We start from the raw sequence: 26,322 nt of genomic DNA on the forward strand, positions 1-26,322 counted from the left end.
GGTTATCTTTTGCAGGATTTAATTTGAGCTTAAAGGAATTTTGGATTTGGTATTGGGAAGTGGGAAATAATTTGCAAAACTTGAATACAATTTGTTGTTGTTGTTCTTGTTGTTGGCTTATGTGGACTGCATCCTATGGCTATATATAATCTATAGATTACATATATTTTGATCCTTTTTTCTGGCCCTGGTTCTGTATAATTGCAGAGTCTGCAGAGTCCTACCAAAGATTATTAATCATAGAGTTCTATATAATCGCTTTGTTTTATTTTTGTTATTATTATTTTTTGTTTTTTTTTGGTCCTACTGAGGGGGGAACTTTGGGAATGGGATTTTGGGAGCACGATACGGGGAATTCAGTTGTATATCTCTGGATCTCTTGCCCTCCGTGGAGTCCTAACAAAGCGTTAGAAGGTTGCGTTTTACCTAATCGTTTTTTCTCATGGTTTTCTTTAAATAACTTCGATGCTCTCTCACTTAATACTTTATAGTAAGTATATATAGTATGTATATATAATGTTCCTTTTAGAATCTTTAGAAAATCTTTACGTAGCTCGGCCACTTCTGCTATTATGTATGTCTACACACTAGGTTTGCTCTACACTCTCATTTGCAATCAATGTCCATAATATATATGTACATATATATATTTCAATTCAATTCGCTTCTTGTTTTGTTATCGTTTCGTTTCCATGCGTTTCATAGCGCTTCCTATCGTTCCATTTCGTTTCGTTTCTAATCTATTTTCTATCTGGAGCTTGTAGTTTGTTCCGTTCCCTTAGCTTGTTTATGTTACTTTACCAGCTAATGTGAATTACCTTTAGTATGTTACAAAAGTTTATTTAAAATTGTTCACTTTAGTAGATTTGCTAGAACTAACTTTAGTTTTTGCTTTACTCTTTGTTCTCGTTTATCGTTTATCGGTTCTCCTATCGTTTATCGCCCTTCTCTACACTACTATCGTTATCCCTATCATCGACTCTCATCACGAAAGCTAGTCAGGTTCTTAATTGAGTTATATAATATATATATAATTCTTGGTAGAAAAGAAGGGCAAAAAAATACAGCAACAACGAAAATATACTATATATATTTTAGAATATATATATATATATGTATATATGTATAGAAAAAGAAGACAACAACAAACTTGTTTCCTTTAAACTTGTTTCGTTAGTTTAGTTAAAGCCAGAGCTAGTAGGTATATAGATATATACTATATAATATATAAGTAGGTGCGACTTGCCGTCTCTCTTATTTACTGTGAGTTTTCCTTACTATCCATTGTTTTTTATTTCGTCTGTTTCGATCTATTTTCCATTTTGTTATCTCTTTTGTTTTTTTCCACAGTTTTTAAGACTTTTTGTTTAAGACTTTGGTTTGGTTTTTGGTTTGTTTTTTCTTATCTTTTCGCTTATCCTTTGGTTTTCATTAATTTTTCAATTTTCTTCATCTGATTTTGCTGTTTTCTAGATACATTTTTTACAGCTAGATAGGGTTTCATTGTTTTATTGGTTTCTGTTTTGTTTTTTTATTATTTAATTTTAAATTTTTAGTTCTTAGCTTTCTTTTATTTTGCTTTTTTGTGGCTTTTTTTTGCTCGTTTTTGTATATAATGTTTATGGGTTTTTGGTTCTCTGTAGTTTTGGTTTTATATTTGTCTTATTTCCACACACCTTACACACAGTCACAACACACACACATACACACAGAGACAGGCAGATAAACAGACAGAAAGACAAACAGATGCATCCTTGGGATAATGTATCTTGGGGATTAAAAACAAGACAGACGGACTATTTTTTGCGCCATGTTTTGGCAAATGAATTGCAGATGGAATTACCGGAACCGGAAGTGCCAAAGGGGGGGTCATTGAGATATTTATTCAAGGATATCGGGATTACTTCGATTGCTTTTATCGTACATTTGCCTTGGGAGAGAGAGAGATATTCTATTGTATTTCAGCTTTCTGAGCGTTCTTTCATTTTACGATCTAAATGCCCTATGATGACCTTAAATTATTTTCCCCTAAACACACACACACTCTGTACACACACACACACGCACACACAAATTAATTATTTAATGTATATATTTAGTATGCAAGTACAGGCTGCCTTGGCCCAAGGTGAGAATTACGAATACGTTTAGCCTAAGACTTGGAAAAAAAAATCTGTACACATCTGTATATATAAATATATACATATATATACATATATAGCCAAGAGCATAAATATATATATGCAAATATATATGCATACAGATGTGTTCCTGTGAGGGGTATATATAATATGCTAACATTTGACTTTTTTTCTCATTTCGAAAGAGGCTTATTTACAAAAGGCCGAGTTCGAAATTCGACTTGTAGAATTACTAATATTACCATTACCGCTATTATTACTATTATTACTATTATTCCTAGCACTATTACTACTATTATTGCATACACGTTCTCTTTTCCTAGTAAACTTATTTGAGGCAATCGTCGTCGTCGTCGTTGTCGTTGTCGTCATCGGTATCGTTTCATTGTTTATCGATTCGTTGCCACCACTACCGATAGCTAGTATCTGATTATTATCGGGCGAACTGTTGCTATTTGTCGTATTTGTGGTGTTTGCCAGCGATTCAGCATCTTCGGGTATCACTGGTATTATTTCCCGATCGTGCAACAATTGCTCCTGCAATTGTAATTGTGATTTCGATAGCGATTTCGATTGCGATTGCGATTGCGATAACGACGGCGAGTGCAAACGTTGCCTCAGCGCTGTTTCGGCCATTCCGAATTCGGGCTTAGACATTGACGTAGACGTAGTTGCTGTTACTGATGATGACAATGATGATGTTGATGTTGTTGCTGTTGCTGTTGCTGCTGTTGTTGTTGCAGATGGCCAAATGGACCGATCCGGCCTTATTGTTAGCATCTCGATGTTAATCACGGAGTTGGAGCGCTCTCTTTCTGATATTCAGCTGCCGTATTTGTTGGAAGATGCGTAGCTATTAACTGCAGATCCATTTGATGGCATGTGAGTATCAGGCACTAAATGTGGTGTTCTACTAGATATAGGTGGCAAAATAGGGCTTGTTGGCCAATGGTAAGTAGCAGCGGCGTTATTGGATGAGGGAACACTTCTATGCAAAAAGCAGTATGTTAATTGTCGTTATTTCATTTGTACGCTTATCATATCAAAATCAAATCAAATTTTGTTTCTTTTTTCTCATTATCTTTTCAATGGCGATGCTTTGATAGGATGCAAATCATGAAAAATGTCACAATGAATACAATAGATTAAAAAATAGATTAAAGTTGAAGAATATAAGAAGAGTAGAAAAGCCTTGAGAATAAACAAGGGATGTGTACATATATCGAAAGGATATCAATATAGCGAAATTGAGATCATATTGGATCATATTGTAAAGTTTGATATACAGAAATATCAATATTATCAAACAAATGCTCAAAATTTAATTGATTTGTGCTTTATTTATTGATTGTTTTGATTGGATATATCAAACACAATATGGATTTATTGCAAATATATATTGCAAAATGATATATATTATTCTTGCGCCTTAAGTAGTGTGCTAAATATCATGATCTTCGCCTTAGATATCGATACATTATCGATTATTCCAAATCAATAAAGAAATTCGTCTAAAGATGGTTAAATATTGTATTTTAGTTTTTTTTTAGTTTCCTTGTTTGTATGATTAGCTTGTTATTATTTTTTTTTGTAAACTCAACTAAAATGTCCTTAATCACAGTTTAAAATCACTTGAATCTTGCATAGAAGACGGAGTAGGATTCTCTGTGTTCCTTTATTTTTATTTTTGGGAATCACAAAGTTGGGGTTTATAATTTTTGAAGGAGTCAAGTGTGTGTGCAGTGGACATCTAGGGAACACAGACATATATATATTTACAAATGATTTTACAAGACTGTACAAGACAAGACAAGAAGGATTAGGGAGCTGGACAAGGACGAGGACCAGGAACAGGACCTCAAAAAAGACAAAACTCATCACGGACACAAAAACATATTAAAATGATGATGGACGCGAGTGTATTTAGATTGTGATGAGGCTAATGGGCATGGAGCGGCGGAACAAAGACAGAGAGTGTTGCACTCAGAACAAAAATCGTCAAGGATATATCAGAGTTATAAGATAATATATAATTTTAAAATAATCAGGGATTATTAGACTATTTTTCAGTACTTTAGAAAAACATTCACGACCCTTGCTCTGAGTGTATAGAGCGAGAGAGAGTGATATAGAAAGAGACAAAGACGAAGGAAAGAAAAAAAGAGAAAGAGATGAAAAAATGGGACTCACCTAGAATGCGGAAACAGCATGGGCGCCGCGTTGAACATCGATTGGGGGGTCGGTGCCGCAATGGGGGCCACCGCCGCCGCCGCTGTATCCGGATGCAGAAAGTTGCGACGCTGCTCGATCCGCTCCTGGTGCTGGGTCAAGCAGCGGGACAATAAATCCGGAAGGCTCTCCATGTGCTCCTAGAAAAGAGGATTCAAGGATGTGGGTGGGGATTTGGGGGGTTTTGGAAGAGATCGTCATCATTATTATTATGGTACAACTGACAGGTGGCTTTTGTTTTTTTCGTTATTGTACATATGTAGTAATATTATTTATCATACTTGTATGCTCTGCATTTTGTCCTCCAGGTTGGTCAAGCGCTCCTCGATGGCATCCTGACGGCTAGACATGTCCGATATTATCTCGTAGACAGTGTTTTGTGTCTGCAAATGGTAACAGGACACACAGAGAGAGAGAGAGAGAGAGAGGGGTCATCAACAATGCATTTAATAGGGCTCAAGGACTCAAGGACTTACACTATCAACTATATCTAAATTGCTTTAACAGTAGAACTTCCATAAAGCAATTAAATCAATTAAATAACTCTTATTATTCCATCAAGTAACGAGGGAATAACAAGTAACAAATTATTCATTTAAAGCAAAATGATCGAAAATATCGATTTGATATCGTTTAAATTGCACAGCAACTTTACGGAATCTCTACTGCATTTATTTCTCTTAAATTTTTGCTATTTTGCTAGCTACCTTGGCCATATCAGTTATTGTGTTTGCATTATCCATTAGTTTGCGCTGATCCATTTTAACTTTTCGCAACCTGCGTTCGCGTTGGAAGAGTCATCAATATTATGAAAAAGATTATGTAAATATTAATTATTGCTTAAAATACAAATAATACACACACGTGGAAAAGAATTCGTGGCAAGATTTCGTTAAGCCGAACTTGCGTTATTTCCAACTCAAGTCACAATATAAAAATAGTTAATTTAAAAATCGGACAAATGTGGTTCCAGTGGTGTTTTTGAAACTTTAGAGGATAAGGATATATAAATGTTTATCGAGCGCAAAATGTATCGATAAACATATCAAGTTGAATATCTTGTCAAAAATATTGTAAGCTTTGTTATATCGCAATTTTAAATTTAGGAAAAAAAACAATTAACGTTAAAATATTTATAAATTTTATAGTATCAAAATCCCTTTAAAGTTTCAACTCGCACTGTTTACTCTTTGATTGATTTTAGATAATATTCACTGAAAACTATATAGTTGATTATCATTATTATTATTATTATTATTATTATTATAGTTTTGTGTAAAGAATTTATTGTGCCGTAGTTACGATAGATAGATTAAAGTGTTAAGAAGGTTCGAAAAAATTTCCATATATTTTTTTCTTTTTGGGCGTTAAAATTGCAGAAAATCGTATCGTGAAAATATCATCATATCATACGGCTGATCCCTGGGCCCCTCGGTGCTTCCCCCTTTTATTTTTTGTTCAGATGAAAATGGAGTTACTACGACAAAGCACAGGATTCATTATGAGGATATCATATATGTTATGAATGTGTGATTTGCTGGGACAAGTACCTTTAGGCTTCGATGGTTTGTGAAATGAGTGATATAATAGTTCTAATTGGTGGCTCTGGGCCAGGCAAAAGCTTGATGATATTGCGATAGTTTTAGATACGAGATTCTAGAATATTTAACGCAGCATGCTAGGTCATGTGGCTAATCTCGGTTAATTGCATAACGTAAAAACAGGGCTTTACAACCTATTTACAGGCTAGTAAAACGAGTTCAATCATTTGTGGTTCTTTTTTTTCAGTTCAGTTTAGTTTTTAGTTTAGTTTAGGTTTTAGTTTAGTACTTGGTACATTTCGATTAGTTTTGCTTCTTGTTTTATATATACAGATTTTCATTTATTTTGATTTAGATGATGCTTTCCCAAAACCGAAACAAAAGCTTGCCTACTGTTTGGCCTACGAATATTATTATTATATAATTGCTTATTGATGGGCTTGTTAATGAGTCTAATTATACATGAATATATATAGATCACAGATAACGAGGGGGGTTGGGTGGGAATAACAGGGATTAAACGAGTCTTGAAGGCTGATTATTCCGACACAGAACATATTACATAAAGATATATATATATATAACATATATATGTGTGTGATTTTGTCTGCAGGACAAATGAGAGTTAGTTTCGGAACAAGAGACCAATGAGGGATTTATCAAAACATTTACAGAGACAGCAGAACAGCAGCGAGGGTAGAAGTGAGAACAGAACATAAACAATTGGAAATTGAACAATGATGGTTGATTTCTAGTTCTTGATCCCTATTCCCGAATTTTCCCCCCACAAATAGATCTAGTCTCTCCTGATTCGCTAGTTCTTTTGGGCACTCTTTCAATTCATTTTCATATTCATTTGTTTATAAACTTTTATGTTGGCAGTACAAGTTGTTGGTTGATTGGTTGGTTGATTGGTAGGTTGATTGGCAGATTGAATTGATTGGTTTTTAGGTTGATTGATTTGTTGATAGATCTCTAAAAATACTCACGCATATATAGCTAGAAGGAACTTTCTTTGGTGGGTTCTTACACGGCCGGGATTAACCCGTTTTACTAGTCTTGTATGTTTGTAAATGAGCCAAGTTTCACGAAGGACATTCGCCGCAGCATTTTTCAGCTAAATTTTGGTTCAAAGAAGAAACGTATACAAAGGTAATTAGAATGCAATATAAATGTTATGTGGATATACATGAAGTGCGTTTTGTAGTTGACAGTGTCTCAGTTTCGTCCTTTGTCTTTTGTCCGTTGGTCGGTCTCTCTGTCCCATACTCGATCCTGTTGGCCGTCTTGGAACACGATCTATATACCCTTTTGGTCAACTGCGTGTCCATCATGAAGTTGTGCACATGCTTCTCGGCACGGGTCAGCTCCAGTTTCCGGGAAACGACGGCCACCAGAAGGGCCGTGCAGCCGGCGCCCTGTAATGACGATTTAAATATTGGTGAGATATTTGCATTTCAATTTGAATTTCGCATTCAACGGCGAGTGAGTTATCTAATTGAACCCATATGCCATATGGAAAAGGGGACACCCAACTCCGGATTATGTGGAAATTCTTTTAAAGTCAAAGTATCTAAATATTAAATGGTTAATTTTACAAATTTGATTAATTTTAAGCCAAATATCGATTGTCTTAGGAATTAAACACATCTTTTGATTCTTTAAATCGAAAAGTGAAAAGTAAATTGATTCAAAATTGAAATATATTTCAATTGAATTCTTTTAGAAATCAGTTAAGTTATGTTTTCTATTTTAAATTCTATTATTTTTGAGGAAATTGTCTTAGGAAATTCTTGCGAAATATAAACGGTTTGTAAGTTTAGACCTAGGATTGGCTTGAAATTATTAAATTAACTAATATTTGGTAATAGTTAAAGGCAATTTTTCTAATTGATGATGGTTCACTTGGGGGAGGTTGTATCTCCGGAGTTGGGTGTCCTCTTGGACAGCCATCTGTAATGTCAGTTGGTTATTTTCACTTTTGATTTATGCATTCAAAATGGGAGTTTTTGTTTCTTTCTTTTTTTTTTTTTTCTTTTTGCTTTTTTTTTATCGAGTTATAGTCCAGAACTTGTTGTTGCTCTCAGAATTGATTAGAGATACTGTTATGGGTGTTACAACGTGTATATGTTATGTTTTTCTTTTGTTTCTCATCATCTTTTAATCATTTTTTCTTTTTTTTTCTTCTTTAATCACTTTGTTATTTTTGTTTTTGCTTCTCGATGATTTTTCACATCAAATGATTGAATGAATGAATGAGTGATGAGAGTGAATGCGTGTGAGAATGAACGGATGAATTCCGATAACAACTTGCTGTTAGAATTTTAGAGATGGTTTAGAGATTCAATAATATTATTTTTTTGAGGGGGGATTAATGGATTTTACTAGGGGTCACAGTTCTATATATATATGTATTACAACAGTTAGAGGTGTCTGGCAGAGATATACAAGAATATACACACATAAGTACGAAACGATTAGCTATGGGAAACAAAGTTGAAACCATAAGTCACAATTCATAGTCATAGTAGTTGGGAGCGCAAATATACGAGTATTTTAGATTTACGTTTAGTTTTTGTTTTATTTATCATAGCTTTACTGATAAATATCTCAAAAAGTCTATTACAAAAAATATATATAAAAAAGCAGTTAGGACTTGGAGAGAGAAGAAAATCGAAGTCAAAATCGAAATCGAGTTTAGAGAGAAGAGAAAATAAGCGCAGAGCTTGATAAAAGGTGGGATTATAAGTAGATAGATTAGAATAGTTTTGGTAAATAGAAGGCGAAAGAGGTATAAAATATGTATTTATTTTTTTTTTTGAGGCGTGTGTACTAATAAGCACTAGTTCCTATACTAACTCCTATCGTTTAAGAATCTTTTCCGATTTTTGAAGGAAACTAAAATCACTTCGCCTAAAGTACATGCAGGAATCTCCTGAGCTCTCTTTATTTTTTTGGTGGGTCAACTAAGTTATTTTTTGAATATATATTTGTATGTACAATTTGCTAAGAACATAACGATTTAGATATGGATTCAGCATATATATTTTGATTTTTTTTTGGGATATTGGTTGGTATATATAGATTTTTTTTAAGTGGCGGCGAAGGGCGTTTGTGGTGGGCGGAATAACATTCGTATGCAGTTTATGTAATTATTTACACGTGATTTGGGCTGAACATTAATAGTTATTAGTTCTTTCTCATATATTTTTTTTTTTGGGTTATGTTGTGTGCATTTTTTTATATATAATATTTTGTTTTATTTTTTTTTTGTTTTTGTATTTTTTTTTGTATTGTTTGTTGTTGTTTAAAAACTCACCATTATTCCTGTACTGACAGCGATACCACGTCCACAGTACGTATTCGGAACAATATCACCGAAACCAACACTCAAAAATGTTATCGCTATCAGCCACATTGCATTCAAAAGATTCGCATGTTCTTCGTCATGAAATCTGTTGTTCCATAAATGTCGGTTGGAAATATATATAGATATTATATATATTTTTTTGAATTGATTTTTAATGACATTTGTTTATGGTTTTTTTGATAGATTTTTTTGTTTGTTTTGCAACGATCAATTAGAGTTGAAGTTTCATTTTCATTTTCAGTTTCAATAATTTTTTTTTCAAAGGGCAAATTGTATACACGCGTTTGTTTTTTTTATTTTTTTTTAAATGAAAGGGAAAGAGAGATAGAGAAAAATATCGTATTGTTGGCTTAATGTTTGAAAAATAAACTATAAGAATTCATTTAAAAACTAAACAGGCATATAGGAAAAATGAGCGTAAAACCAAAAAAAGGAACCAAAAAGAAAAAAACATCAAAAACAAGGAACAAACTAACAATAAACGGTAAAGTAAACGCAAACATCAATGTCAACGTAAACGGAAACGGAAACGTAAAGAAAGTTAAGCACAAAGTTAAGTGTGTGTGTGTGTGTGTGTGTGTGTAAGTAAAGGAAAACTTTGAATTTGGGCATTCAGCATATATGAGGGAAAAACTTGGGGAAAACGTTTAAACGAGATTAACAAGAAAAACTGGACGAGTAAACGGGGTGAGACAGAGATAGATAGATAGTTAGAGAGAGACAGAGAGCAGCACACACACACACGCACGCACAGTTAAAGTGGTCAACTTTTTGGTTGAAATTGAATTTGATTTTATTCGTTTATTTAAGGAATCAATAATGATCGTTAATATATACATATATACATACATATATATATATATATATGTACAGGGGGCGGGGTGGTGGGGGTAATGTATATAACCTGTACATGGCATTAATTAACATTAAGTGAGAGCAAGTGAGATGTTTGCTTTGCTTTGGTTTGGTTTTTAAGAAAAGTAGAGTTTCTAAGGGTGCAAAAAATCATTAAATTTAATTCCACACACACACACACACACACCCACAGAGACCTAGTTAAGTATGTACATTAATAGAATTTTGCCTGTGAGCTGTCAGAAAAGATTTGTTTTGATTTTGTTTTTCCTGCTTTCTGCCTTTTTCCCCAGGAAGCACAAACTTTTCTTTGTTGTCTTCGCTCTGTGCCTGTGTGTGTGTGTGTATTTTACATTTGCTTTAGTTTAAAAACAAAAAAAAAAAGAGGAAAACTAAAGGAACAAATATATAAAAGTTATATTGTTGCTGTTGCTGTTTTGTTATCGGCTTCTGGTTCTTTTCAAAACAAAAGTTCAAAAATTTGTGACACTCACACACGCACACACACAACATGTGCCTCTCTATGTACATATATTTAAATATATACATATATATATAAACATATATATTATAATGTAACGCACACACACACGCACAACGTTTTGGGTGTACTATTTCCTTTTTTTTTTGCTTTTTATTTTGTGATGATTTACAACAGATTGCCAGAGTGTGGTTGTGGGTGTGATGTGTGTTTGTGGGAGCAAAAAAAAAAAAAAAACACCAGATAGAGATATACAGAGAGAGAGAGAGAGAGTGATAGACAGAGAGGGGTAACGAGGGGACAAGAGCGAAAGAACTATCGCTTGGCTTTCCGCTTTCTATATTTTCTTTTTTTTTTTTTCGCTTTGGATTATTTCCGTTGGTTTTCTCTTGATTTTTAGCCACGATTTTCGAGGGGGGAGGAGGTAGGGGGGGGGGGGGCAGACAAAACGGCATCAAAAATATACATATAGGATGTGCGCTGAAATGTATGCTACGAAAAATGAATATGTGAGTGTACAGTGTATGTGTGTGTGTGTGTGTGTGTACAGTGAGCTCTGCCTGACTTGCTTGAATTTCCAGTTTGAATTTATTTGTATATATATATATATTCATACCCAAAATGAGAACGGAGGGATGGTGTGGTGGGTGGGGAAGACAAAGGAACTAAAAAAATATATATATATAAAAGCTTGATTTGGCAGGTACAATTACTCTAAAATTCCATATATACATTTATCTGTATGGGAATATAATATATGTTATGGCGCCTTGATGGCGCCTACGCTTTTGGGAACTCTCCATCTCCATCTCCTCCACCCTCCATCCTCCATCCATCATCTCCTCCTCCTTATCCTTATCCTTAACCTCCTTCTCTTCACCACCCCCTTTTTTGACCCCCCAACAGTTATTTTCTTAGATTTCTCATATTTAGTATTTCTTTTTTAAGCATGATATTTTTCTGGCTGTTTGGTTTGTTGTTGCTGGTTGTTGTTGTTCTTGAATGATGATGTATGCTAGATTGTTGTTGTTTGTTTTTTATTATAGATTTAGTTGTATTTCTTTTATTGCAACTGTTCTGTTCTGTACTGTTTTCTATATATATTTTTTTGTTTGTTTTTATTTTGGATTTAGTTTAGATTTTTTTTCTATATATATATAATTTTTTGCAGTATCATAAATGTCTTTTTTTTTTTTTGGTATATATTATATATTTTTTGGCTGGTATTTTTGTTTTTGTATTTTTGTTTGGTATTTTTTTGTATCTATTTTTGTTTATTTTTTTGGTTTGTAGGAAAATACTTACCACCATGCCGCAGGTGAGGGTGATACCGCGTCCACAGTATGTGTTTGGCACAATGTCGCCATAGCCGACACACAGAAATGTGATGGCCGTTAGCCACATGGAGTTAAGCAAATTCGCGTGCTCCTCATCGTGGAACCTTTTGATTGTTATCGGTATCGGTATCGGTATGGGTATCGGTATCGCATCGGTTATCGTATTTGATTTTTTTTGTTCGAATTTCGGCATGCGTTTGGCATTCGAGTGAATTTTTTTTTTGTTGTTGTGGGAAATATATATATTGGGGTATATACGAATTTCAATCATTTCGTTTTGTTGTTCATTTATGATACGTTTGGTTTTTTTTTTTAGTTTATATTGATTTTTGTTTAGCCATTTTTATGCGTTAGCGATTTTCAGTATAGAAAAATATATATATATATTTATAGATATATATATATATATATATATATATGGTGCGTATTCAAGTTGCGGTTCAGTTTCGGTTTCGGTGTTTTTTTTTTGGTATTTCATATATTCGATTTCATACATTTTTGTTCGTTTGTTTTTTTTTTGCAATTTGTGGATACAGAAGTAGGGTGAGAAGTGGAGTAAACAAATAAACAGATGTGAAATTATGTGAACATTTTTTTGTTTAAATTTTTTCTATTTAGTTTTTGGTTTTTTTTTTTCGAAGTAAATCAAGAATACAAGTTTTTCGTTTTGAATAATTTTTTAAGAAATTTTCCATGTACCAAAAACAATACACATAAGTACAATAAAATAATAATTAAAAAAACAAATACGAAAAAACAAGAGCAATTAAAAAAAAAAACAATGTTTGATAAGGGAAAATAGAAGGAAAAACTAGGGAAATTAAGAAGGAAAATATAAATAAATTTGCTTTATCTTTTTGGATTGTTTCTTTTTATATATAATATAATTATAAGTTATAAGTCCTCAATATCAAAAATAGGAGCGAGAGATAGATAGATTGAAAGATACAGATATAGAGATAGATAGATAGATAGTTTTTTTTCAAAGGGAGCGGGGGTCAGGGGGCATAGGGATATATTATACGAATATTTTTGGAATATACAAAATGACATGAATAATAGTAGTAGTGAATAATTATATAGTTTATTTTTATCGGCATCGGTCAAAGCCTCCTCTTGTCTTACTCCTTCTTACTCCTCTCATTTACTCCTTAATCCTTTAAAGGCCTCTCCTGCTCCTGCTTGATTGGGGGGTTACGGGTACTGGGAATGGGATTTGTTCTTGGTCTTAAGCGATAACTTCTGATCTGAGTGGAACAGGCACAGACACAGCTCACACACACACTCGTGCAGCTCTACATGCAAAATGACTGAAATGGCCCATCAGAGAGTTAGCCCCTTTCGAAAATTGCCCCTCCCACAATTCCTGAACTGAAGAGGCTTACCCCACCTGAAACCCTAGAGACGTGCCCACTAAATGCTGCCCAGAGGCGTACACAAGTAACAGGGGTTTTTTCTTATTTACTTATGGAGTAAAAATTACAAATACATTACAAAAAATCTACTTAATCCGGAAAAAGATTCTAGGTTTCACTACAAATTCATTACAAATGTTTTAAAAGTGAATTTACTTTATATATTTTAATATCTTGGCATCCCCTATTTTGGTCCTTTTGCGTACGCCACTGTGTTGAGGCATGCATTGTGCCTTCCGGCATTGCTCCGTTGGGCGCCATTTTTCGAAGGGCGAGTGTGTGTGTGTGTGTGGGTGTGAGAATGTGAGAACTGTGTGTAAATGTGAATGCGGATGGTATAAGCAATTTGCAAAGGAAAATCATAATGAATGCCAGGAGTCCTTACTGTGAGTGTGTGTTAGTGTGTGTGTGTGTGTGTCTCGGTGTGTTCAGTGTTGGTAAACACTCTCCTAAAGCCGCACAAATCTCGTGTTTCCTTTCCTTCCTGCCCCCTTCCCAAAAACCAGCTTTTAGCCTGCCTTTATGCTAACTCACAGAGATTTGATCCGAGCTGAGCAGAGCATGCATGGGTGCTTAGGATACATTTCCAGGATCTCCAACAAATACGCACAGATACATACACATACACATACACAGGACACGTTACACGTACAGGCACGCAAAGACATGAAAAATAAATATGAAAAAAGGAGTATATATTTTGAGGGAGGGAGTGGAAAGGACTCCCAGCTAAACTGACAGATCGGAAATGAAAAAAAAAAAATGCTACCAATTTCTACGGAATAACATCGATATACAAATATATATAATACGGATTCCGAAACAAAATTCTACATCGTTACGAGAACATACATACTATAGACATATGTAACGTGGTGTGTGTTTTGTTTTTGGGTTTTTCTTGGTTTTTTTTTACATTTTCCTGCTGTTGAGATTGAACGAGGATTGTAGGCTTTCGTTGGTTGTATTTATTTTTCATTTATACATTTCCCACAGAGCCTACTTCATTTGTTTTATTCCAGCCAGTGCCAGTCCAAAAATAATACAAAATAATCGAAAGTGAAACACCAGAAACATCATGAAATCGAGCTGAGAATGATGTGACATGCAAATCAATACGTGTCACTCATTTTGCTCGAAATTAAATTAAATGGAAATCAAATCGAGAATACTATTATTACAATATTGTCGAGGACCAAGAAGGAGTAGAGAAGAAGGAGCAGCAGGAGGAAGTGGAGGTCCTGTGTCGTATGTCTGTGATTGTCCAAGTGTTTTTCTTTTTATTTTTGATTTAGTAACTAAGGGCATTTCTTGTATTTTTAGTTTTCTGTTTTCTTATTTGTTTGTTTTTTTTTAAAGGCATTTATATTGTATTTATATTTGAAACACGAAGCAACAATAAAGACAACAGCAATAACAACAACCGCATCAGCATCAGCAGCAACAGCAGCAACAAGAACAATGGAGTGGCAGTAGAGTATCGTAGATGCTTTCGTTACTAAACGGAGCACAACTCAGCTTTTTATATATTCGTACTTAGTTTTTGTTTTTAGTTTTAATAATATATCATGATCCTCAGCAAAATATTTAAATAACTGAACAATTATATATGAAGAAGGTCTTTCTGCTTTCCATTATTTCCCTTTTGGTGTTTTTGGTTTAATAAATTTCCTTATTTTTTTTAGCTTTGGCATGTTGTGATTCATGTGTTTTTGTTTTTTGGTTTACCAACAGCAACAGCAATAACAACACCCACAACAAACAACAACAAATAAAATATATTAAGAAACGTTGGTAAAAAGAAATTAAATGAAAATTGTAAGAATCACAATAACTTAAGGGAACAATCAATCATGAGATTTAGAGAGAGAGAGAGAGCAACGGCGAGAATGAGACAGAGAGACAGAAAGAGAGAGAAAGAGACAGGGTCAGAAATGGCCAGAATGGAAAGAGATAGGTAGACAGATAGGGCAAAGAGAGAGAGAGAGAGACAAATATATTTATTCTGAACTGACAAGAGAAGCTAGAAAACGGCTAAAGAAGAAAAGAGTAACACGGTAAAAGAGCAAGTGAGCAAGTGAGCAAGAGAGTAAGAGCGAGAGAGAAATAGAGAGAGAGAGAGAGAGAGAGAGCGAGACAGAGCGAATAGACAGAACTAGCATACAACGTTCAAAACACAAAGAGCCAAAGTCAAACGAATCTAAGAAAATGATATTTCAAAAATGGGATTTTTGGATACAAATATTTATAGTATATATATATATATACATACATAAACCTTTAGATATATATATATATATATACATACATATGACATTCAATTCAAATTCTTCTTATTGCATTCTCCAATTCTACACGATGTGTCTGTGTGCTGTTGTTGTTGTCGTTATTTGCTGTCCACCCCCCCGCAGGACTTCAATCAACGGTTTATCGAATATATATATATATATATATCGATAAATTGTCAGTTGTCAAATGGGGGAATGGAAGAAGTGATGATGGGGAGGAAAGAAAAAAACCAAAAACAAAAAGAAACCAGAACAAGCGAGAAAAGTTTAAGTAAAAAAAAAGCAATCAGCAATCAGAGCAGTGACATTGTATGGAAAAATTGGGAAAACTGGAGGAGGGATGGGGTTTCCAAGGGTGGACCAAAAACACAACAAAAAACAAGCGAATCCGAATGCCAAATGTAAATAAATTGAAACACATGCAAGCATTATCCATTATCCAATCGTTTGCTACGTGACAGTGACAATTGCATTTCGATTGTAGCAACTCGCATTCGCATTCGTTACTTGCTTTCTTTTTATTTTTTTGGCATGGTTTTTACTCTTTCTTTACTGTATGTGTGTTATAAATATTTATTCTTTTCTTTTTTTTTTTTGATAATGCAAGCTACATGTATGTAAATTCTTAAAGCCAAATGCGCATTCAGTAATATGTGTTTTTCTTTGGTATTTTATTCTGCAACCCCCCCACCCCAACCCACTTTCTGTCTATACAAAGAAAAAAAAACTATTAAAAAAATACTTAATGAATTAAGGAATACGAAAAATAATCACTTGTGACAAATTGTGAACGAAGAGAGTTTTGAGTTTGATTTTAGTTTAAGTCATTTTTGCTTGCTTTCTTTTTTTTGGAGAAGACATTACGTAATGCTTGGCACATACATTTATGTACATACATACATCGATATTAAATACATACGTTTAATAGTTATGTCAAAGTATTAGTAGTAGTGGCAAGAACACATTGAATTCGAACGGTTAAACGGTATAACGGAAGTGGCAAGAACACAAAACGGAGTACGGAAAACGATAATTAAATGGAATAAAAACCAAAATCGAATGTAAACAAAAGCAATAATCTCAAATCAAAAGCTTGGTAATCAAATGTAATTTAAATTAAACTTGAACACAAGTATAAATATTATAAATATATATGTAAGTATATAATATAATATAATATAGAATAGGGAGAAATGGTATCATTACCTTTCGCACTGACGCAGCGTCCAGGAGGCGATGATCCACAGCGAGACCATGAAGACCAATAGAACCGTTCCCGGGCATATTGTCATAAGAGTTTTTAAAACGAATCTGAAAAACAGGGAGATAATTATATACAGATACATAGATACAAGGATATAGAGTTATAAATATTTTTATACAACATTATAACATTTAATTAAATAAGCCAAAGTGCGTAATTTTATCGATGTAACGATTATACAATTTCTAAAATATTAAAACATATAACAAATTCCTGCGGGCATGGCATTCCAGTCAGAAGCATGAAAAGCTGTGAAGGAGTCATTTCCGACCACATAAATATATATATTCTTGATCAGCATTAACAGGCAAATCTTTCCAGCTATTTCCAGACAAAATTTAATTTTATCAAAATTTTGAACATTTTTAAGAGGTAAAATTTTGATAATTGAATATTGAAAAATTGATAAAAATTAAGATTTTGTAAAATTTTTAATAGACTATGCAGATTTATTAAGCTAGTAAAAACTAACATGGGACAGCTTTCCGAATTCAAATTAATGCTTTTTTGGCATAGTTATGAATTTTTTAAAATTTGTTTTGTGCCAAAAATCTTTATATAAAAACATTGTTAAATATAAACTTTAAAAAATGATATTAAAATTTAAGTCAGAAGCTTGAAACCCAATGAAAGACTCATTTAAGACCCTATTAATTCTTGATTAGCATCAGAAGTCGAATGTAAAATAACTAGAAATAACACTGCGTATACGTGATATATCTATCAACTAATAGCGCATACGCACTGGTGACCCGAATTATTATTTTTATATACGATTGCAGGGTATTGAATTTTAGTAAAATGCTTATAACCCAGCGAAGGAATCATTTCCGATCCTATAAACTATATATATTCTTGATCAGCATGAACAGGTGAATCTTTCTGGCTATTTCTTGGAAAATTTTATTTTTTCAAAGTTTTGAACATTTTTTAAGGGGTAAAATTTGGATAATTGAATCTTGAAAAAATGATAAAAATTTAGAATTTGTAAAATTTGTAATGGAGTATGCAGATTTATTAAACTAGTAAAAACTAACAAGGGACAGCTTTCCAAATTAAAATTAATGCTTTTTTGGCTAAGTTATGAGTTTTTCAAGCTTTGATTTTGATCCAAAAATTGTCATATAAAAATATAATTAAATATCGAAGCAATAATTGATATGAAAATACGAGTTAGAAGCTTGTAACGCTGTGAAGGAGACATTTTCGACTCTATAAAGCTAATATTTTCTTGATCAGCCGCCGAGTGTATAATATTTAGAGATAACACTGCGTATACGTGATATAGCTATAATAGCGCATACGCACTGTTGCCCTGAATCAATATTTTTTTTATACCATTACAGGGTATTAAATTTTAGTCAAATGTTTGTAACGCTATGAAGGAGTCATTTCCGACCCTATAAATCATATATATTCTTGATCAGCAAGAACAGCCGCTTCGATCTAGCTATGTCTGGCAAAAATTTAATTTTAAAAAAATTTTCAATGTTTTTAAGGGGTAAAATTTTGCAAATTGAATTCTGAAAAATTGAAAAAATTTTAATTCTCTAAAATTTTTAATCTAGTATGCAGATTTATTAAGCTAGCAAAAACTTGCATAGGACTGCTTTCCGAATTGAAATTCATTGGTTTTTGGCTTAGTTATGAGTTTTTTAATATTAGTTTTGTTACAATATTTTCTATATATAGATAGATAAAAAAATTTTCACAAATGGTAATATAAATTTAGTCAGAAGCATTGAACCCAGTGAGGGAATCATTTCCGACCCTATAAATCATATAAATTCTTGATCAGCATTAATAGGCGAATCTTTCTAGCTTTGTCCCGCAAAAATTTAATTTTTTTTTAAGTTTTGATAATTTTATAAGGGGTTACATCGTTAAAATGATCAAATATTGATAAAAATTTGAATTTTTTAACATTTTAAACTGAGTATGCGGATTTATTAATCTAATAAAAACCAGCATGGTACTGTTCCGAAGCATTGATTTAATAAATTTTCATATTAAGATATCAATAAATACGATTTAAAGAATCAAGAATAAAGAAATTTAAGCTTAGTTATGATTAATTTTCGATTCGATCCTTTAATTCAATTACAAAAGAAAGGGTAAATAAATGTCGGTTTTCCGAAATTAGTTTCCTTTTTTTGTTTTTGATAATATGGCTATTGTAACCCCTAATTTCATATTTTTCGATAATCAAAGGTGATGCCATTTTTAATATGAAGTTGATTGTATTCCAGATATCGGACTTTTCCCCTGCGTTATGCTTAACTAGTTCTTATTACTACACTATATATATTTCTTATACACATTTATTTTGACATTCATTAAATTTGTGGCACTCACCTTGTGTTAAAATTAATCCTATTGAGAGCGCCAATGCTCCGTGATGATGCGTCTGTGAATAGCTTTGAATGCAGCAGCATTACGCGGCAGATTAAATATAATCGAAGGAACATAGGTAATGATAAAGCTACGTCATATGGCACCATTTCGGTGCCAATTGTTTTATTCTTATTGGCCAATTTCGTCGTCCACTGGAAATAGTATTCGCCAGGAATTGGATGTATAGCGCATATAAAAAGTTCTAACCCTATTTGACTAATTCGTTGCCATGTCATTGCGATCCTCCAATCGTCGGCGCAGTTATCTATCATGAATAACTGTTTTCATTTGTATTTTTTGTTAATTTCGATTTTGATTGGATTCGATCGCATTTAGTTTTGATTTTACATTGAACGAGAACGGGAGAAGGGGAGAAGGGAAGAAGAGAGAAAAAAAGAACAAGTATATCATTTATTAATTATAATTGGAAATTTATTGATTCGATTCGGTTGTTTTTTGCGACTAAACAAAAATGAATTACACTCAAATATATACGAGCATGAATTATTTGACAAGTACAACGTCAATGAGGTGTGTCGGCGTCTGTGTGTGTTCGTGTGTGTGTGTGTGGGGGGTGTAGTTGTGGTTGTGGTTGCAGGTGTGTGCCTAGGTGGGTGTTAATGGCTCGTGTTTTGCAGGTTGCAAGTGGTGGTTGAAGGTGGTAGAAGCAATTCTCAAGTCAAGTTCAAGTATCGTAAGCCATTGGATATATATATGTATATATAGAGATAGATAGGAATATACACAGAGAAAAAAAATAACAAGATTGCATTTAATAGAAATTATCTTTTTTACTAAAGTTTATGTTAATATAAAATATGAATTGAATTAATTTTAATCAATCTAATTTGCAACAGCTGATATAATATCTTATATATATTTTTAATAGTTCTAATTACTATCCTTTTTTTTCTCTGTGCATATAACTAAGTATATGGGAATCTCCTTTGAAATTCGGTGGGTGTTGTAGGGTATAGAAGGGTGTTGTGCGTCGGTGCATGTGTGAGTGCATAGTACTTACTAGAAAGCAGCGTGCGTGTTATCGTGTAATTAGCACATATTTCACTCGATTTCGTTCTTGTTTTCTTGGTTGATTGTATACCTTTTTTGTCTTCTTTCTTGTTTCTTTTTTTTCATTCTGTACTGTTCTGTTCTCTGTGGTTGTTTTTATACCATTTCTAATTTCGTTATCAAATCAATTTGGAATCGAAGCTCAAATATCAAACCGATTAGGACCCACAATTCCCATAATTTGCAGTGCAGTTAGGCCAAGCTTGAACTATATATCATATATATATATATATTTTTATATATATCACAACATCTATGGCAGAGAAGTGCAAAGCTTGGACTTTGTGTATTATTCGTATTTCGATGGTACAAAAGCATATGAGGCATTCGCAAGTTAAGCCGATTAAGCTGATTAATTGAGTAATCGATTTTGTTTAGTGATTCATCGGACTCATCGATTCGGAAAGTTCGATATGCGGACATAGGTTAAATCTCTCCTACGAATTATATATATATATATTATCACAAAGTCCTGTGTTCGACTCGATTAATTAATTTTCTTCCAATGATCGCTGGGAATTTTGGGGTGAGTGGGATGGTTTGAATGTTTGATAGTATAGCTATCGATATCGATTCTATATATATACTAGATAAATATATTCAGTATCGACTTAGCAATGGGAATGCTCATATGTATGCGTTATGCTTGTGTATGTATGTATTTATGTATATGTATGTATGCTTGTGCCCATGTACATCTATGTTAATGTAATTGCGAGCCTATTGACAATTATCGATTGTTTCTTAGACAATTATCGTTCGAAAACTTTCTTTTAAGAAAATTTTTAGAAGCGAGATAAAAGTTAAGGTTCTTGCCAAAACCAATTGAAAACCATTCTCAAGAAATCTATTTAATATATAATATTCTTTTCTCATTTTTGATAATTTTTTATTTCTGATAATTTGAATAATCAAAAATCCCTTAAAAGGTGTACAGCCAAAAAAAATATTCGGTTTCAAAATCACCTTTTTTCTGGAGAGAGTAATCGACAATCGGCTCGCAAAATGGCCTGTGTTTAATGTACAGTGGGACAAGGTGAGATTGTGGTTTTGAGAGTGGTTCAAGTGGTGCAAGCTAAGCCACAGTTTTCTGTTGTTTTGAGTTTTATTTTAAGTTTTTTTTTTTTTGCTTTTTTAGCCAAGCAGTTGCCTTTGGTTTTAATTCGAATTTTAATGTTGGACAGCATGTGACAGTTGAATCTTTATCTGTATCTGCATCTGTGTCGAAGGATATATATATATAAATGTATAAAAAAAACAAATGTTTTATATACACTAGACACGATATTTATATATATATAGAGTAAGTACAGACGCGGTTTAAACTAAAACATCGATTTGAAGTTTGCTGTTGTTGCTGCTTTGGCTTCAGTATGCATTTGGATATCGGTTATATATAAATATATATATATTCATATATATATATATATATATATATATATATATGTATATATAAAGCCGATCTAAGTACGATCTATGGTTTATCTACTCTAGGCATGTTTGGAGTTTTGCTTTGATTTGAGTTGGTTTTTTGGTATTGTTTTCTGTTTTTTTCTGTATTGTTTGCTTCCGTATATGGTACATAACACTATGCATGGTTTTTTGGTTTTGGTATTGTTTTTTTTTTTTGTATTTTTTTTTTTGGAATTACTCACAAATATTTGAAGTATGTATGGTAGATATTATAATAAGTATTACTTACTGAATTCTGCAAAGCATAATGGAAGGTAATTACATATTAAAAATTTACTTTTAAACATCAACATTAATTTTGGGGGGGTGGGGGATTATATTATAAACATTAAGTCGGAGTTGTAAATATATATATATATTTATATATAGAGAGAGAGAGAAGGTGTGAAGAATACGAATTATGAGATTTTTTTGATTATTGATTCTCGATTTCAGTTTGTATATAATATATATATATATAGAAAGTATTTTTCGGCTGACTGACGACTGGTTTTGGTATTGATTTTGATATTGATATTGATTTTGATTTTGATTCTGATTTGGTTGGTTGACTGGTTGATTGATTGTCTGACTGATTGAACGCTGATTCGAATGACCTGGTTGATTGAATCATGGAATCAATGGAGATGGTTGAATGCGCTGTGAGGATTTTGTTGGGGATTATAGGTTAAGGCATTTGCATTTGCTGACTATCGATATTGGTATCGATATCGATATCGGTATCGATTCATCAATTACCAATCCAAATACTCGAGCACTGAACACAGGACTTTGTCCCTATAGGCAGTAAAGTTCAGGAATTCAAATATCTTCCACTTCTCTTCGGTTTTCGGTTTTCTGTTTTCGATTTTTTGTTATGTTTTGAGTCATATTTTTTGGTAATAAAGAATATTGTTATCAATCAATGTTGTGGTAAGTATATATATAGTATACGTTGTCCTTTGTGTTCCTTTTGTTCATGTTCAATTGAATTACGTACTAGGCAAATATATAGTCTATGCTCCCATGCTTTCTACAAACAGTTTCCTAAGTTTCAAAAAGTAACGAGAGATACCATCACCGATTTCTGCTTTTAATTCAAAAATCGGTAATGTTATCTATTTAACGATTATTATATAGGTATTTAACTCATGCCAACAACTATAATTTTTTTCAACACATTTCTTAACTAAATTTATTGTGTTTGGTATATAGTTTTCTTTTTGTTTTTTGTTTTTTTTTTTTAAAGGTAAATAAAAGAAGTAAAGTAAGACGAAACCAATAAGTAGTAGAAGAAGAGGAAGTAGAAGTGGAAATTGTATAGATTATATATATATAGAGATAATATATATGGATCATATATATATATATCAAATATTGAGCAAAATTAAACAAATTATAGTGCTGTACATGCAACTGGTATATATTTTCTTAAAGCGCATATTGGAGATAAACGAGTACAAGAACGATTTTGGTATGGAATATGGATATATATTATTTTTGACTCTATATCTGGGGTCACCTGCTGCGACTGCGTTTGATTTTGAAATGGAAATGAAAGAAAATCAAGAAAATCATGAAAATCTGAGTGTAAAAAGTAAATGGATCTCAGTTTTTTGTTTTTTTTGCGAAAGGATATCGGGGATCATAGAACGTATATAGGACAAATCGGACCATTTCTCGTTACTCGGATGGATTAAAGTGATTAAGGATTTGGAAAAAATTGAAAACAAACTGTGGGGTGAATATAGTGAGCGTGGTCAAGGTGATTTTGGGTGAATGAGAATGGTTAGCTTTATGTACAGTGTTTCAGCTTTCTTCAAAAACAACCATAAGTTGTTTCTTATTTAATTTCAATATTTTTTTGTTTGTATATATATTTTTGGAGTGAAATGGATCACATTATTAATATTTTGTTTGTTTTTGTCTTGTGAAATGAATGGGGGGGGGAGGGGCTTTCATACTGAAAAATGTCGGAAGAAATGGTGAAATGGAACGCGGCCTGTGGGAAACGGTTTTGGAATGTGATGAACGAATGGCGGAACGGAACGAAATCGGAATATGGAACAGGAAACGGAAGGGGCGTCCATCCTCTCTCTCACTCACACCAACTGAACATGCACTTGACTCGCACTCGCACTCTCTCGCTCTTCCATACTCTTTTTTTTAACACTCTTCAACAAAATCGCACTGATTTTGGAAATTATTTTTAAGTAACAGAAAACATATAAAGATATGAATTTAGATAAATAATTTAAAAATTAATTTGGCCTTACAATACATCTATATATTGAAAATTTTTACATAATTAAAATGATATTTTAGCTAAGCAATATAGGGACAATAAATCGATAAATTAAAAATTAAATTAAATCCCATTATTGGAATAGTTTACGATAAATCAAAGTTTAAGTTATTTTAGATATGATATTACAGAATTAAAGACTGTATTTCCAACTTCAAGGCGATTTTATTGTTTCTTCGAGTGATCTCCCTCAATATGCGAACAAATGTAAAACAAAGAAGAATTTGAATTTAAATTCGGTATTTTGAAATCCAAAAAATAATGACCGGATACACAGGGAAACGTTTTCAAACAGCAAACAAACAAACTAACTAACAAACAAATGTACAAACAAACCGAGATGGCGATGATTTCGGGAGTTTTCTTCTTATTTTTTTGTAGGATTTTTTTTAAGGCGGGGTAGCATGACCATAAGGGATAAAAGGGGATTTCGAACTGGGGACTAACGGATTATATGGTGACAGTGAGCGAGAGTGACGACGGCAACGTTAAACAATTAACGATGACGACCATCAGCAAGAACATCAATAAACATCTGGAAGAGAAGAATACAATTTGCACTCACTCTCACCTGCACTTCCAAAGCATGGTAAGCTACTATAAGTCCTAAAAGAATCACAGTCGAAACAGATATTAAGGTTTTTAACGCTGTCGAGTAGAACGATGCCTGCGAAAGATATAAAAGATACAGATGGAATTATTACTACTATATGAAGTGTTAATAATATAGATACAAAGAAGAATCTTAGATGCATTATATACTTTTTTTCAATACTCTCTCTTCTTTATTACTATATAAAGTATTAATATTATAGATATAAAGAAAAATCTAAGATATTTAATATAGTTTATATACTTTTTTTCAACACTCTCTCTCGTTTTCTACCAAAGTTACACTTATAAGTCTGTGCTGCTACTTTGCTTATACATTTCAGGCAAAGCATAAGGTATTTTTAGCTCGTTAACACTCACCTTTGTGTAGACACCGGCACTGCTCAGCTCGTTTTCGATTACCATCACGATGATCCCGAACATGCCCATAACCAGGGCGTAGTCACTGATGCGCTTGCGTTTCTCAAAGAGGGCTTTCCTCTTTCCCAGGCGATAGCCCACATTGGGTTTGTGTTTGGCCGAGTTTGTTGATGGCTTCCTGGACGTATTGCCGCCAGTAAGAGCACGTTCTTCCATATACCTATATTTGTTTTTTTTTTTATATAGAAAGAGAATGATTAGCTTGGTCCTGGTCTTAACCAGTTCACACTCACTACTCCACTACTCCCTTACCGAAGGATAATCCATAATTGATTCCACTAAATTCATTTTAAACTACGTTATACAATGGGGATCTAAATAGGTAGCTGAGCTAAGCTAGTGGGTTTAACTAGTAAACTATAAATGCTACTTCTAAAGGTTATTAATTTACAAAACCTTGTATGTTTTCTAGTAATTTCTTTGTTCTAGGATTCTTATCCCATTGATTTATGCCTGGCAACTTGTATTCCCTAATTTCCTTTTCAGCTTTGTATAAAATATTTTAGCCTGACTCTCTCCACAGATCGCTGACTAATGCCCCAAGATGGGGCATGGACTGGCACGGGGTTATCTCGAGGGTTATGTCAACCCAGCTCAAGGGAACTCAAACTCACAAGCTCCGACTAGAGGTTGTCGTCGGCACCTTAATAAATCTTATGGCCTGAATGACAGATTTGTGTGTTTTCGCTTTGCTACGGCTTTCCCTAAATGTGTCATATCAATTTGTATCTTATAGATTCGCACACTGTGTGGAGAAGAGGGGAGGGTAGAGGGAGAGCACTCTCATTGAGTTGAGTCTGGCCCTACCCCTTGCCTCGTACATATGGATGAGCAAAAGATGGCCAATAAAAATTTTGCTGACAAAACATATTGAGGAGGGCTGTCCTCTGTCCTCGTTTCTCGATGCCCACATAGCCCCATAATATGGTAGCACACTGACAGTAACAGTAACAGTAACAGTCGCAGTCGCAGTCGCAGTCATAGCCATCTTCTATATACATATATGTGTATGTATAGCCATCCATCCGGCCCCCCATTTGTCTCTCAATAAACTGCTGAACTGTGCCAAATTGCCAACGTGATTGCAGGAAAATATCCTGCCATCTACCGACATTCATAGAGATTTATGGACGATGCTGGACACACA

The 26,322-nt window shown here is 33.3% G+C and overlaps 1 protein-coding gene across 50 annotated transcripts in view; it reads right to left on the minus strand.

Annotated features, from left to right (window-relative positions):
• Positions 1-1,435: 1,435 nt before the first annotated feature.
• SK (small conductance calcium-activated potassium channel) overlaps positions 1,436-26,322 on the minus strand; it is an 81,581-nt gene continuing 56,694 nt past the window's right edge. For 5 of the 50 annotated variants that reach the window (XM_086827564.1, XM_086827565.1, XM_086827569.1 and 2 more), the window contains 11 exons: positions 25,116-25,335; positions 24,715-24,810; positions 19,277-19,593; positions 16,864-16,968; positions 11,923-12,058; positions 7,219-7,329; positions 6,901-7,028; positions 5,078-5,147; positions 4,652-4,753; positions 4,332-4,510; positions 1,436-2,967 (listed from right to left, as the gene is read on the minus strand). In XM_086827564.1, coding sequence (XP_086683690.1) covers positions 2,964-2,967; positions 4,332-4,510; positions 4,652-4,753; positions 5,078-5,147; positions 6,901-7,028; positions 7,219-7,329; positions 11,923-12,058; positions 16,864-16,968; positions 19,277-19,593; positions 24,715-24,810; positions 25,116-25,335 — 1,468 coding nt within the window. In that variant the 3' untranslated portion in view covers positions 1,436-2,963. Of the gene's footprint in view, positions 3,130-4,331; positions 4,511-4,651; positions 4,754-5,077; positions 5,148-6,900; positions 7,029-7,218; positions 7,330-9,230; positions 9,367-11,922; positions 12,059-16,863; positions 16,969-19,276; positions 19,594-24,708; positions 24,811-25,115; positions 25,336-26,322 lie in introns of all 50 variants that reach the window. The other 45 variants (XM_086827539.1, XM_086827534.1, XM_086827528.1 and 42 more) reach the window with 15 other exon arrangements.

This window comes from Drosophila serrata, unplaced genomic scaffold, assembly GCF_035046125.1.
Source record: "Drosophila serrata isolate PLE 108 unplaced genomic scaffold, ASM3504612v1 contig_176, whole genome shotgun sequence".
Lineage (NCBI taxonomy): Eukaryota > Metazoa > Arthropoda > Insecta > Diptera > Drosophilidae > Drosophila > Drosophila serrata.